Raw genomic sequence first — 16,745 nt, forward strand, 5'->3', positions numbered from 1 at the left:
AAGTTGAAGCCTTGAATTTATTTAAACATTTTTATAAAAGGGTTCAAAATGAAGAAGGATACTCCATTACAACAATCAGAAATGATCAAATGGAAAATTTGATAATATCGCTTTTGATAATTTTTGTAATGAAAATGAATATGAAGATAATTTCTTGGCTCCTAAAACTCTTCAATAAAATGGTGTAGTAGAAGAAAGAATCGCACATGGAAAATTGCTAAGACCATGCTTAATGAAAATAGCATGCCAAAATACTTTTGGGCCAAAGCTGTCAACAACGCTTGCTATATTATTAATAGGGTTTTAGTTAGTCGAAAGAAAACTAAAACTCTCTATGAGCTTCAAAAAAAATAAAACTTCAAATATCGGTTATTTCAAAATATTTTGGTTGCAAATGCTTCATTTTGAAGCAAAAGAACTTTAGTTGTTGAAAAATCTATGCATGTCACTTTTGATGAAACAAATCTTCTTGATTGTGAGAAAGGTAATGCTAATATTGTAGGATTGGAAATTCTCTTCGAACAAATGAATATTTAAGACCAAAACAAGGTAGATCCGTAATATGAACACAAGGAAGAAGTAAACATTCAACAAAGTGAAGTAAAATCGAAGTACATTCGAACAAATGAATATTTAAGACCAAAACAAGGTAGATCCAGAATATGAACACAAGGAAGAAGTAAACATTCAACAAAGTGAAGTAAAACCTACCGAAGTACCAAATGACCCTACTCTACCAAAAAAATGAAGATTTGCTCCTTCTCACCCAAAGAAGTAATTATTGGTAATCAATCTAAAGGTATTACTATTAAAGCTTCTACTAAAAATCATCTTAATAGTTGTGCTTTCATTTCGCAAATTGAATCAAAAAATTTCAAGGAAGCCAAGTTCGACAAATTTTGGATTCTAGCTATGCAAGAAAAACTAAATCAATTTGAAAGAAATTATGTTTAGAATTTAGTCGCTAGACCAAATGATCAAACCTTCTTCGGTACAAAATGGATTTTTAAAAATAGACAAGATGAAAACGGGGATGATTGTGAACAACAAAGTTAGATTAGTGGCCCAAGATTACAATCAAGAAGAAGGTATCGACTTTAAGGAAACCTTTGCATCGGTTGCTAGGTTAGAATCTATTCGCATTCTTCTCACATTTCTTAGTCGTAAAGGATTCACTCTTTATCAAATGGATGTTAAAAACATATTTCTAAATGGTATACTCAAGAAGAAGTGTTTGTAGAGCAACTCCCCAGTTTTAAAGATCACACAAGTGTCGGATTATGTTTTTAAACTTAGAAAGGTTCTTTACGATTTAAAACAAACTCTTAGTTGATATAAAAGATTGAGCAAATTTTTATTTTCAAATGACTTTTCAATAGGTAGAGTGTATACTACTCTTTTTGTCAAAACTAAAAAAAAAAAAAATGATATGATTATTGTTTAAATTTATGCTGACAATATTATATTTGGTGCAACTAATATTTGTCTTTGTGAAGAACTTTCAAAATGCATGAGCATGGAATATGAAATGAGGATGATCGAAGAATTTAAATTCTTCCTTGGATTTCAAATTAAGCAGACTAGCTATGAGATATTTGTTAGTCAAATAAGTATATTGGACATGCTCAAGAGGCTTGAAATGGAAGACTTGAAGCCAATGAACACTTCAATGAGCACATCCATAAAATTGGATAAAGATGATCAAGTTACTTTCGTTGATGTAATTAAATATCGAGGTATAATCGGATCTCTTCTTTACTTAACCGTAAGTAGACCCGATATCATGTTTAGTGTGTGTTTATGGACTAGATTTTGATCTTATCCTAAGGAATCACACCGTAATTCTGTAAAAAGAATTTTTAGATATCTTAGTGGCACTTAGGCCTTTGATACCCAAGGGGCATTCACATTGATTTACTTAGTTATTTGGATACCGATTGGGCCGGTTGCACAATTGATCGCGAGAGTACTAGCGGAACATGTCATTTTCTAGGCTTTGCACTTTTGTCATGGTTTAGTAACACTAGTTCCATAAACTTGTCAAAAAAATACCATTTTGCACTCCCTAACGAAGCATATTGAAATTAGACATCAGTTTTTAAAGATCACGCACAAAAGAGAGATATTGTATTAGAATTTGTGAATACAGAAATTCAATTGGCGGACATTTTTCACTAAACATCAAGCACTTGATTGATTCTCACATGTTCAAAGAGGTTTGGATATCATTGATGAATTCAAAGTACATGATTAAGTTAAATTCCTGCTATATGTTCTTACATTTTTTTTGTTTTATACGAGATATTTACTATATATTTATTTTAGTATTTTAAAATAAAAAAGAATCCGGACAAGGCAAGTACATTGTTCGGTTTGACAGAAAAATGGGGCAAAATAACTTTGCCAATCCGACCGTTCAGATAATTGTCAAATCAGTTTCTATATACGCGATTCAGTCTTCTTTCTTCTCACTTTCTTCTCTATCTCTCGCATTTCTCTCCTTAAATCTTTCCTAAATTTTTCATATTTCCATCTCAAATAATCAATTACGCCCTTAATTCAAAAACTCACTGATAAGTGTATTTTATACACTTATTCAAGGTTTTAAAATGATGATATTTCATTGTTTCTCGGATGAATTATGGTTTAAATTATTGTATTTCGTGTTGGATAGGTAAATTCAATGACGGTACAAGAAATTGAAGGAAGAAACAAAAGTGAGCAAAATTGGAGAAAATTGTTAAGTTGTAAGATATCCAAAGTTCGGGGACTAAAGTACAAATACTCAAAATTTGTGTCGACCCTCACGATGAAGATTCAAGAGTGTTTGAAGTTAATTGGATGAAGAAAGATGTCAAAGAGATCAAATTTAGGCAAAATATGATCATAAATCAATTTTCAACTGAAAAGTTATGCTCCGAAATTTCAGTCTCACATTAAGACCCATTTTTGACATAGCAAATGATCAAATCGAAGAATGATGTCTAAAGAAAATTGTAACCCTTAGAGTTAGCTTTCCAAAGCATCTTGAATCGCCTCAATCGGATATCAGGAGAGAATGTTATGATAAAAATACTGAAAGAAGAGTATCCTGAAATTTTCACGTGGCGCCACCAAAATAGAGCATCGGCGCTGCGGCCATGTCTAGGGCGCGTTTTTGGTCCGTTTTGAAGATCCAATGTTCTACACATGGCAAGACACATATAAATACAACTTTTTCACACTTTAGAACATGGCAAGACACATATAAATACAACTTTTTCACACTTTGAAAGGGGATTCACATATTGAGAGGCAGGAGACACATTTGGAGATTAAAGAGAAGAATTCAAGAGAACAAAATAATAAGAAATTCAAGGATTGAAGCATAAATTGGAAGGGGAAGAAGATCTTGATGCAAGATTGATTTCTTATTCTACATTCTTATGCAAAAGCCGGTGATATCTTCCATAATAACTTCTTGTTTTTCTTTCATCACTATGAGTAGCTAATCTAATTTTAGGGCAAACAATGTAACTGATTTGGGAACCTTTATTTCTTTTATTTGAGATTCTTATTCGTTATAATTACATGTGTGAATTTTTTAGCCAATTATTCAATGATTTCATGAACAATAATTGCGTAGAGATGCAAATTCTTGTTCAGACTACATATTAAATTTCGGTAAATTAATATAACGTGTGGAGATACATATATTAATTGTTGCAGTTATAAATGAATTCTTAGAACTATTAGTACATTTAACTAAGTTTGATTCATATAGAGATATAGAATTGAAGTAATTAAATAGGTTCAATGAGAACTCGAGAGGAGTAAATTGAATACAATCGAAGAGTTCGATTAAACACTACTTTAGATTTTATAAATCTCAATATTTAAAATAAAGGTAACCAATAGATGAAGTTGTTTCACCCTAACATCCATTTATTGTTTGAATTTCAAATCACTTTTTGTTGCATCCATTCTCATTTCAAGTAGTTAGATCAAAAATCACAATTTATCATCGTTTTTCTTTATTTTCATCAAATAGCAGTTAGAGAAAATTGAATTAAGTGTTAAAGTATAGTTCTCGAGGGAACGATAATTCGAACTCCTAGATCCACTTTACTACTTGTTACGATCCGTACACTTACAAGATAAAATCGACAACAAGTTTTTGACGTCGTTGTGGGGGACTATTACTTTTAGTCTTAATTTATTTTATTTTTAACTATTATTTGATTTGTTTATTTTTCTTTTATTTATATAAAACTGTGTTCGTTGTATGTTTCGTGCCCAAGGCGACGATTTTAAACCATTTTATTCGAAAATAGAACGTACCTTCAGACGAAGACACAAAGAACACAAACAAAAACAACAACATCAAATGACTGACAATTAACAAATCCATATCCCTATTTAGCCGATTGGACAAATGGACGCAAAACTGGTGGTATCATTGGAACAACAGCATGAGCGAGGGGAAATAAATGAAGGAGACTTACTAGTATCAATGTTCTTGACACCTATAGCAGCACCCACGCGCTTCAGTATCGTGTATCCAGATTTTGGGATGAATGACTTTTAGATCAAACCAGATTGGATTAACTTGATGAGCAACACTCTCCAATTCTACGGATTACCTCATGAAAATCCGAACACATACATCTCCAGATTTCTCAGAAACTGTCAGAATTTTCATGCTCCGGGGTTAATGAAGATGCTATTAAACTACGATTATTTTCATTCACATTGAGAGATGCGGCATTGGAGTAGTTAGATGCAGAGCCTCATGAGATCATTACTACAAGGGAAGAACTGACTAGAAAATTCTACAACAAATTCTTCCCACTAGCCAAAGTAGCTAAAATCATATTGGAAATTCAAACTTTTGAACAAAAAGAGAGAAAAAGCTATCACGAGGCATGGAATAGATTTAATGAATTCATGAGAAAATGTCCGTACCATGGAATCACTCTTGGAAACCAAGTGCAATACTTCTACACCGGACTTACACCGCTGTCAAAATCTCAAGTGGTGGATACCTCTGCCGGTGGATCAATCATAGGAAAATCAGTGCAGCAGATCATGGACCTGTTTAAGTTAATTGCCACTACACATTCAATGTTCTCATCAGAAATAGTGATACCACCAAAGGCACCTGAAATGTATGAAGTAAACAGCACAATATCTACCAATGCACAGATAGTAGCTTTAACAAAACATGTAGAGTTACTTGTAAAATTGAAACATAAGGAGCAAATGCAATGATGGTTAGTTCAGTATGTGAGAATTGTGGGAGAAATCATGCTACAGAGAGTTGTATGATGCTTACTTATTCAGAAGAATAAATAAACTTTATTCAAAATAGTTCTCATAATTTCAACACATATGGAAATAACTTCTACCCAAAGAAAAGACCAAGTTTGGGGAGATGTTCCATCAATTTATGCAGAAAACAGACAAAGTATTCTAACAAATTGATACTAATTTTCAAAATCAGCAAGTATCTATCAAGAAGTTGAAACACAAATTAGTCAAATAGCACAACTTGCAAAACATTCATAAGGATCATTGCCAGGCAATACAATGACAAATCCCACGGAGCAGGTGATGACAATAAGAGAAGTGAAAAATGATTTGCCAAGGATTCTTTTGAAAGTTAAAGCATATGTACCTCCTCTTCCTTTCCCTCAAAGGCTTCTAAAGAAGTCGATAGAGGAAAACATTCATGCTATAGCTACAAGAAGTGGAATACAATTATTAAAGACTCCTACAAAAAGACCAGAACAAAAGGATGAACAGAAAGAGGCTGATGAAGCTACAACGGTAGAAAAATCTGCACCAATCACAACTGAAAATGAAAAAAGTACAGAAACATCAGCTGCCAAAGTACCAAGTCCAGGCAAAGCTTACATGCCTCTCATTTCCTTTCTTCAAAATCTCAATGAGAACAAACAAGACACGAATTATGAAAATTTCCTAGAAGTTCTCAAAAAGCTCCAGATCAATATTCCGTTCATTGATGCGATATTACAAATTGAAAGCTACGCAAAATTTTTGAAAGAGATGTTGACGAAGAAAAGAAAGCTCCGGAGTTTGAAACTGTGGCATTAACTGAGGAAAGTAGTACAAGAGTCCAGAGCAAATTGCCTCCCAAATTGAAGGATCAAGGGAGTTTTACTTTACCAATTTCAATTAGAAATTCCTGTTCAATTAATACATTGTGTGACACAGGTGCTAGTATCAACCTAATGTCGTATTCTGTTTTCAAGAAATTGGGACTAGGTAAAGTCAACTCACATCAATAACGCCACAATTAGCCGATAGAACAATCGCAATGCCACATGGTAAAGTCTAGGATGTACTCATAAAAGCAGAAAATTTCATATTTCCTGTGGACTTCATAGTATTGGACATACCAGAAGATCGAGACATTCCAATTATAATGGATCGGCCATTCTCAGCAACAGGACAAACCTTGATTGATACGGAGAATGGTGAGATAATATTGAGAGTGGAGGACAAGCAAGATATATTCAATCTCTACACCTAATATGAGCCAACACCCAACATCAAAAGTTGTTGTAGAGTAGATGAAGAAGAGCCCTCTGATCAACGAGGTTGTAAAAAAGGAAATCAATTTTTGGTAGACTTCTTGGTAGGGATAAAAATGGAAATACCTAAGTATGGAAAGCCAAGAAAGGATGCATAAACAAGAGCTGCACAAAGTGTAATGATGGAATAATTTGGTTCCAGCCACTATGATAAATCAGCGGCAGAAGTCAAGCTAATGACTTAAAAGAAGCGTTCTTGGGAGGCAACCCAAACTTTTATTTTATTTTATTTATTTTGTTTTCAAAGTTCTATGATAACTTAATTTATAGTTTATTCAGGAACCACCACTCATACCCTTTTTACCCATAGGTCTTGGAGTAATTGAGTTGGTTATTAGATATTTGAGCTAAGTAACCCTTGTTCCATGAGTTTGATTTTTCAAATTTAATTTTTTAGAAACATGACATCGCGGAATACTCAAACCAACATAGACATGAAGAAAGTGGGACAAATCTCAAGTTTGGGGGAGAATGTGGGAGTCGATCAAATGTAACACAAAGACACCACAACATTATAGACAATACTAACATTTCAAGGAAGTCTTCTTCATTTTCCTTTAAATTTAACACTGAGGACAATGTTTAGTTTAAATTTGGGGGAATGTATTATTATTAATTGCCTACCTGAAACTTTTTTTGAGTGGGACATTTTTGCTTACAATTACGTTTTACTTTGAGATTTTAGTGTTGATCAATGAATTGTGGATATGATGCATGCTAGATTGATTGAAGCTTAACCTTGCAAAATTCGATATTATACGTGCACCATAATTGAGTTTGACACTGTGATGAAACAAGTTAATTCATTTGTTAAATATGTTGATTTAATTGGACATAGATGTTTTTCCTAAACCAAAGTAAATTATTTATCTTTAGACCAAAATTAGCACAGTTTGGGATGACTTTACAGTTGTAGGAAGATTCGGATGTAAATTTGGATTCCTTGTTTGAAAATTTATATGTGGATTGTCTTAGACTAACGTGAAAAAGGGAGGTGAAAGTCTTAAATTGAAGGTCAGTTTTCGTGAATAAGTATGTGAAAGGGGCATTGCACTAATAAAGACATATATATTAGAAATCTAAAAATTTCTCTTTGAAGTCTTTATGACTCGATTAATTATGCCTGCAAGGATATCTTAAAATCTGGTGCCATAAAATCGTCTGACTTGGAGGTTATTGGTCTAAAGCTTGCTATAGGGGTCATTTAGAAGGCAATTAAAGATGAATCTACACTTGAAACAAAAATTGATTATCTTCGAAGCCTTTTTGACTAGGGTCGGTAAGCCTGTAAGGGTGTTTAAAATCTGGTGCCCTAAAATCGTCTGATTTGAAAGTCATCGGTCTAAAACGTGTTACAGAGATCATCTAGAAAATTTAATAGAGAGAATGCAAAAATAAGTAATAAAAACTAAAATAGATCAAACAAAGCACATCTACATGGGGAAAAAAAAACACTGAACAGATTGAATGAACAGAAACCAACTTTCGAACATTAAATCAATCTTCTTGGTGATAATAGACCATCACCAAGATTTGTGCTTAGATCTATGGAAAAATTAGGGCTCTAACTGTTTTCTAAAAGGGGATCTCAAATAAATAAAATGAAAAATTGGAGGCAGAGGAGAGTAGAGGCGCAAAAGCTTTGCTCCACAGAACCACAATAACAACAATTTCCTCACGGTTAGAGAAAAGTGATGAGATTAGCTTACTTAGAGAGAAGAACGAAGGGAATTTCTCCGTCACTTTCTTAGGGTGACCTAAAAAATGGACCAAATGAGAGACGACAAAAATAAAAGAAATGGAAGGCATAAACATCTAGAAACATACGGAAACAACAAAAGGGGTAAAATTGGTAGGAAAATACAAACATGAGGAAAATTAGTACAAAAAATAGATTATAAGGGGTAAATTTGGTATGATATCCTCTTTTATTGTAGCAGATTTAAAACACTTTCATTCACATATACATGACATTAGCATGAGGTGAGGATGATGCCTTATGAATAGTAATCAATTCTTCTCTTTTATATATTGTAGTGGCTTTGGTAATCTATAATGTTTTTCTGAAGGATGGGACCATATGCAATTTTCCCTAATATTTACCGTTCATGTTCGAGTCTATTTGTCTAGAATAGATTTTTTTAAAAGTGATTTTTTATCGAACTTATAATTAAAAAGTAGGAAATTTTTTTAAATTTACTTGTTAAATTATCTGAAATGTTTTTCAACAACCTCACTTAAATTATTCCATGCATATATAAAAGTGACAAAGTTTTGATAGTTCCCATGTAATTTACCGTTTCCTCAAATTGTTCAAAACCTAAGGGCTATTCAGACTAGACAGGAATCAACAACCATAGGCCAAAGGGGCTTCTGTTAATTAAAAGGGGAGCACAAAATCACTATGCTCCTTTGCCTTCTTGAAGTTTCAGTAAAGTAATTATGGATTTTGATTTTGATTTTTTTTTTGGTCTTATACGCAAATAGAAGTTTTTACTTTTTACTACCCGTGGTTTTTTTTTTTTTTTTTTTTTTAAAAAGATATTGCTTTAAAGGGTTGATTCGATTAGAGAAACCAAAAATTGATTCAGTAATTGATTGAATATTGTTCTTATAAAATTGAGATGAAACCTACTCAATGAGTCAGTTCAAAAAAGAAAAAAAAATGGATAAACAATCAATCAATTGATTGATTAGATATTTAAGGATATCTAGAACCAATGTGTTTAACAGATAATAAAGTTTATTATTTCATTTAATTCAATATATCAAGTAATATCATATTTGCTGATCCTATGGAGTCATAGACTATCAAATGTCAGTGCTAGATAACATTATTTTCTAATAGTAGAATTTATCAAGAAGCATGACATATTCTAGACTTTAATTATATTCCATCACGTACAAAATGGTATGGACCCGATTGACCCTTTTGATCATTGTACCTTTTTCAAGTAAGTTTCAAAATTAGATTTTTAGTAAATTTTTATTAAAGTTGGCGAAATATGGTTGAAAATTTGACAAAACTTGTGGGTTCCATAAAATGTTTAGTTGAAAATGAATTTGAGAAAATTGGAATAATCGTGGGCTAAATGTTTAGTTGGATAGACATACATTGTTGACAAATTCCTGCAGTTTGGGCTATGTAACCTAAGAAAACTGCAACTGCATATAGAGTGCTTGTTTAGTAGGGATTTTGATAATTGATTTTTTGATTGTTAGAAATAAAGTGGATCATATACCTGTGAGAAAAAAATTCAAAAATAACGAATGAAAAGTAAAATAACAGTAAAAAAATTGATTTTAATTGACTTTTAAATTGTAAAAAACAAGCTTTATAAGACCAATTCATTTCATTGGCCACCAGTCACTCACCAAATCTCTCCAAATGTAGTGCAATCTTTTGTTTGTTTCGACGCTCTGTCGAAACTTACTTATTTTCTGCAAAAAAAAAAAAAAAAAAAAAGATAAAAGAAAAAGAAAAAAGATAAAAAGAAAAAGCAAAGTGTTTTGATTCACAGCTTTTTTAATGAGTTTGGCTGCCACTTATTATAATTCCTACTACTCATTTGTCATCATTGGGTGAATTAATCCTTGCAGTGTTTTCAAGAACAAACTAAACCTAATTGTAGGGTAATTATGGGTCATTGTAGACCTGGGAAGATGTTCAAGTCAGAATTACGATGATTTTTTATTAAATTTTGTAGTGTCGATAACAAATATGAAATAGAAAAACAAAATAAGTAAAGAACACATGTCGTAGGGTGATTCAATCTCAACATGAGAGTTATACTAACTTACGCCTTACATATTTTCAAAAAATAAAAAATAAAAATAAAAATCACAATGCTTAGTTATACTCTCTGTCTAATCCTAAACATTCTTGTGCGATTATTATAATATATAAAAAGGAATAAACAACGTGCAAACTATAAATTTACTTCTATATCATTAAAATTTTGCCTAAGCCGGAACTTCTACTACTCCCGAAGCTCCAAACAAAACAGATCTGTCGACCTTGACGGGAAAGCCAATTTGTGTCCAAGAAACGAGTTGACTCCATAACTTCAACATTTTGGATTCGTAACTAGAAGAAAACCGCACCATAACAAGTTTACGTTTTCGGTGGCATCAATTACTATTATTCCCGTGGACCAATCTAGATCTCGGTTAAATTTTTTATGATAAAAAGAACATGGGAAATTGTTCACCAAATGCAGTTATTAAATTATTTTACTGAATATGATGTTATATAAAGATTGACAAACAGATATGAAGAGTCGGGAACATCCACTAGGTCTGTAACTGGAAAATTGGCTGGGCCAGGCTCTACATTTAGCAAGTAATAACCAAACATTGGGAACATGCACTCCTTAATTCCATCCAATAGAAATTCTCAGTTCTGGCTTGGAATTTGATGGCCTCTACTTCTGATTAATCTGCAACCCACCCCCACTCCCACTCCCACTCCCACTCCCACTCCCACTCCCAACACATACCGGTAGAGACAATTTATTCATGAATGCCCCAATAGTTTTACAGATGATTGACAGTTTTAACTATTATTATTATTTTATTTTTTTGGTTCAAAATTCAATAAAATACTGCCATGTAACATTTTGTAAGTCCATCTATACATTTTCATACGACATTGCTCCAATTTATATTTGATATTTAGAACTCGTTTGTTTCTCATTAATGTAAGAATGAGAATAAAAAATATAATTATTGTGGGAAAAACACAAAAGATAGAAATTCAAATATGGTGGCTTGATGTGATGGATAATGATAGTATTTTTCATTTTAATGATCAAATAATAGGAAACAAACAGGGGCGTGAACATAAATAGTAAATAAAATAAGATTGTAGGATTTTTTACTAGTTAATATTAAGAACAAGTAAACGCTATGAGCCGATACAATATCTTACAAGGTGCATGACGGGTGCCTGCAGTGTTTAGAGTCAATATTTTCTTTTCAATTCCCAATGCGTTTGATTGGTTATGTTATCCTTATTTTCTCATACAATGTATTTTTATTTACCTTATCGAACATGTCGTTAACACTGCTTCATGTGCGCCCTTAGTCCAACCACTTTGTCATATTGAGAGTCAATGACTAACATTTTGACTTCTCTCTTGGTGCACACACTAGAACATAGAACATATGTTTAATATACAATCAATAGAATTTTATTTTTCTTAGTTAATACTGCTATTTAGTATACATCGCCTTATGAAACACGTCAACATCGTGTCTTGTGTGTGTCCCAAGTCCAAGCTATTTGTCATCATCCCATCTCCCTAATAACTCTCTCTCTCTCTCTCTCTCTCTCATCTTAATCTTGCTTGGACTGACTTTATCATCAGAAGCCATGGAGAAGAAGATTTTCCAGCAACTTGAAGGCATAGTATTTGTAGCAGAAGCATGAAAGAAATGAATGTCAAGACGTTAAAGGATTCATGGGATTTTTACAGTACTAAGTGCAATGGAGGAGGAGATTTACTTGGTGAATTTTCATGGCCACCAAGATTTTATACTTGCAACTTTTGCAAGAGAGAGTTCAAATCTGCTCAAGCTCTTGGTGGTCATATGAATGTTCATAGGAGAGAGAGAGCCAGATTGAGAGAGTCTCCACCAAGCGATAATAGTCAGTATTCACTTCTAAACCTTAATCTTGAACCAAACCCTAACCAAATTTTGAACCCTAACCCTAGTCCTTATAAAATTCTGAACCCTCATCCTTCTGAAAATATGAACCCTAACCCTAGCATTTCATCCTCATCTACATTGGCAAAATTCCCACCTTTTAATTCCACATTACCTCAAATATTTCCTTCCTCTACGCCTTCTTGTTTTTCTGCTACTTTCGCCGAAAAGAGATGGGGTAACGATGCTGTTCCAGTAAATCATTCGAGACCGTTAACAACAAATTTGTTGAAGGTGGAAACCACGAAAACACTTTCCGGGGTCAAAAATCTAACTTCATTTGAGCAAGAAAAAAACTGTGAAATTCTCAAGACATTGGAGTGTGTCCCAATTCGTGAACCGAAGGAAGACTTGGATTTGGAACTTCGGCTTGGTTACCTTTAGATTTTACTTTAGTATATTCTTAAAGTTGTTGGCCTACTAGATCTACGGTTACCTATTTTATTGTTACTTTTCTATTACCAATTTGAAGAATATTGGCTAGATAACTGGAAATTTTACACTGTTAAGAATTGTGAGAATGTTCCATATTGGTAGCATGAAAATGAGCAGCTTTCAAGATGTTCCCAAGAGAGCTGCAGGCAGCAAATTAATGTTGTTTTCCCCTTCCTCAGAACAACCCGAATTTACTTTCAAAATTGTCGTGTATATGATGGCCTATCCATATCATTGACATGTGATTTCACTATTTGCAATCACTCACCATTGTGTAATGGTTGTATTGAGTTTTGGGGTTTTTATTCTAGAAGGTTATTTAAATATGTGAGTTTATCTGTAAAATGCTCGTATAAGATATTGGTAATTTGTTTGAGAATATTAATTTTTCAACTTCATGTTTGAGATTTAAATGATCAAATTGTTTATTTGAGCTACGAATAATATTAGGATTTCATCTAAGAATATCGATGTTACTATTGTAGCACAAACCCTATATATTTGTAGCAAAAAAACCTTATAAATGTTGATTATTATTTCATATCAAGCAATGTGAATTTTAACCAAACCTAATTATTTGGTTTATTATATATAAAATCAACCACATATGTTATATCTAAGAATGTATTGAAATGTTATTTGTACATTATCATATATAGATCGATGTATAGATTAATTATATGGTTATATATTAACTGAAGAGTTATGCCATTTTACCATATCATTTTGTCAGAATGAGTTGATAAATTGTGATGGCAAATTCTGGTAAAATTAATGTGGTAATGTTGTATAACTCTTAATTAAATTCCTTTTCTTTCATTCTCTTTCTACTTTTTTACTTTTTCTCTCTCACATCATCAATCTATATACAATAATGTACAAATAGAATTACTCATACTTTTGCATTTTGTTCAAGATCAATCCTTTTCCCTTTATTGTACAAGTGGAAGGAAAATATTTAACGAAAAACAAACGAGGAAAATTGCTTAGCCTAATCATAAAAAGCAAGCATTAATTGGAGGCTTACAGGAGATGGAAAGTACGAAGACTCATTCTTTACCACAAAACACATATTACACTTTCTTGCTATTATTTTCGAAAAACCAACCTTGAGGGCTCCCACCGCCCTGTCCCTAGAGTTTTGTGAAGGAGGTAAATCGCGGGATGTGCCCTAACAGGTCAAAGAACAATAACTGTCTGTACACTGCGCCCACAAGGAGTCCAATTCCATGTCTCAGGAATCGAACTCTCACACTGCGGCTGTCAACAACGCGTGAGATAACTCCACTCCTGTCATTTACACCATTGGACTATGCCCGGGGGACAAGGATGAGTATACTTGATTTCATGATTTATAAAACATTCTCTTAAGGCATTGTGCTTCGACTCTCATCTAATTTTGCATTCAATAACACATCACTCTTCACTCTGTATTGCCACATATAATGGAAGATGTAAGTGTCTTTAATGTACATTTCCATGTAGAAGAGATGTCGACCAATCAGAGCTCCTCAAGCTAATACTTGTTGCCGTCTAAGAATTATTCTACAAGAACTCTCTCTCTCTCTCTCTCTGAAAATTCATATATGACCACCACTTATCCAATACTCAAAATAAGTTATAAACGTGTAGATATAAATACCCAGTAATTTTCATTTTACTTTATATCCCCGTAAAATACCAATTTTTAATTCGTTTTATCAATTAGCAAGAATTTTAGATTTTCCCCTTCTTTGTTTGATGGAGCTAAAATACCATATATTGTTAGCTTTTTACAAAGTTTCAACAAAATAAACTCAAAATTGATCTTCGTTGAAAATATGAAATTGCCCTTATCTTGTGATTTCCCCGATGGTCTTAAGAATGTCATTTTCGGTGGCGGATCATGCTACATGTAAAATCTTTTTTTTTTTTTACAAACTCCTTTACTCACTATTCAAAATGGAGATGGGGATCACAATTCGATATTTTTTAAATTTACGTAGGATTCGCTAATTTTATAAGAGTGAATACATCATTTTGTCAACAAGATTTTGTACAAATATACCCCATATTTCTTGTCTCTTTTATATAAACTTGAATCATATCTTTACTGTGGCCATGTCGTCAAATGATTCTAAATGGTGTTGATTTTGGCGTGCCATTGAATGCATTTCCCAATATCTGTTAGTTTGCATGTTCCCAACGATATGCCCAGTTTTAAATATCATAATTACATTTCCTTAAACTAATCGAATGACAACTGAAAGACACGACATTTACACACTTCAAAACATGTCCCTATCCCTTGCCTCTTTCGTCCATCGTTAGATAATTTGATCTAAAATATTATAGAAAATGTTAAGTGAACACTTAGTTTGACATCCATCTCACAAGTTTGTAATTATTTTAATTGTGGGCTCTAGTGTTTACACGTGAGAGGGTTGTCAACAATGTTGTCAAATATACTGTACCTGTAGCACAATTCAAGATTAAGCCCTTGTTTGAGCCCTATTTTTACCTTATTAAAATGAAAAATATGACCGTTATCCATCACATCAAGCCATCATTTTTGAATTTCTATCTTTAGTGTGGGGCCCATAACGGCTCTATTTCTCTTTCTCATTCTCATTATAATGTGGCTCAAACGGGCTCTAAAATATCTTTAAGAGAAGAATATATTAAGCCCTTTTTCGATCCCCATTATTTGGGAAAAAATGTATTTTTCTACAGTGTTTTGACATCATTTCAACCACACATTCTTCAATAAAATAATATTACATATAAATCTAAATTTTTTCTTTATTTTTTAACCACATTTCTCATCAATACACTATCCAAAATTCATTTTTTCCCCAAAAATGGGAATTGTTATTTGTAGGGGTGGCCCGAGCGGCTCGTCGACTAGCCAGCTCGATTTGCAAAAACAGAGTTCATGGGCAGCTTGGGCTCGTAAAAACACGAGTCCGAGCGCAAGCCGAGCGGGCCGGTTCGGTGGGCGAGCCGAGACCGCTCGGCTCGCACAAAAAACAAGCTACTCGCAGCGAGCCCACGAGCAGCTCATTATAAATGAGCCACAAGCCTAAGCTCGTGGGCTCATTTTTTAAAGTGACCGTTTCAGTCCTTGAATTAATTTTTTTTTCATCGTTAACGGTCACTGAATTTTTTCAGTGACCGTTTTGGTCCTTAAATTTTTGTTTCTTTTCTTCTTCTATAAATAGTGGCATTTAGCCTCAAAATTTTCTACAATTCACTCTCAACTCTCAATTATCTTTCTCTCAACTCTCTTGTATTGTGTTGATAGTTGTGCAATTTTTATATATAATTTATACAATATCCAATTCTCATTTCTCAGTTCTCGCTATATTTATTGAAATTTCATCCAATTTTCATTTCTCACTACATTTATACAATTAATTTTTTATACTAGTTATTACTTATTACAATTAAACAAATGGATCCACGAGCATTTGTCGAAAACATGTTCGGTGTGGGAGGAAACGAATCACCTATGACACTGCAAAGTCAATTTTAGAATCAATTTGAAGGTCTAAATGACGTACCCCTACTTGAAGATATTCCAGATTTGGGTCTTCATCATAATGTAAGCGGCAATCCAAATTATCCAATTAATTTGGATGATGTTGACGTTTCCGAAGCGTAACACGACCAGGAAGAAGAGGCTGAATTAAACATTTCTGATGTGAGGGGAAAGCGAAAGGGGAAAAAATAAGCAAAATGTTGTGTAGAACCCCAAATAATTCTAGACACCTTAGTGGCACTAAGACATGAATATTGGATGACAAAAATATACTTCAGATTTTTAGTCTCATTTGAGACCCATTTTCGACATAGGAAACATTCGATTTGGAAAATGATATCTAAATAAAATTTGTAGCTCTTTGAGTTAGTTTTCCAACGCACTTTGAATTACCTCAATCGGATATAGGGAGAAGAAGTTATGATAAAAATACTGAAAGCTATGCATGTCAACCACACTACAACCAGTCGACCGAAACTGCCTGA

The 16,745-nt window shown here is 33.1% G+C and overlaps 1 protein-coding gene across 1 annotated transcript; it reads left to right on the forward strand.

Annotated features, from left to right (window-relative positions):
- Positions 1 to 11,928: 11,928 nt before the first annotated feature.
- Positions 11,929 to 12,719, forward strand: LOC111379142 (transcriptional regulator SUPERMAN-like). Its single transcript, XM_023002477.1, has one exon. The coding sequence runs from the start codon at positions 12,024 to 12,026 to the stop codon at positions 12,687 to 12,689; it is 666 nt and encodes a 221-aa protein (XP_022858245.1). The 5' UTR covers positions 11,929 to 12,023; the 3' UTR covers positions 12,690 to 12,719.
- The last annotated feature ends 4,026 nt before the right edge of the window (positions 12,720 to 16,745 follow it).

Source organism: Olea europaea, unplaced genomic scaffold, assembly GCF_002742605.1.
Source record: "Olea europaea var. sylvestris unplaced genomic scaffold, O_europaea_v1 scaffold1933, whole genome shotgun sequence".
In the NCBI taxonomy this organism is placed as follows: Eukaryota; Viridiplantae; Streptophyta; class Magnoliopsida; order Lamiales; family Oleaceae; genus Olea; species Olea europaea.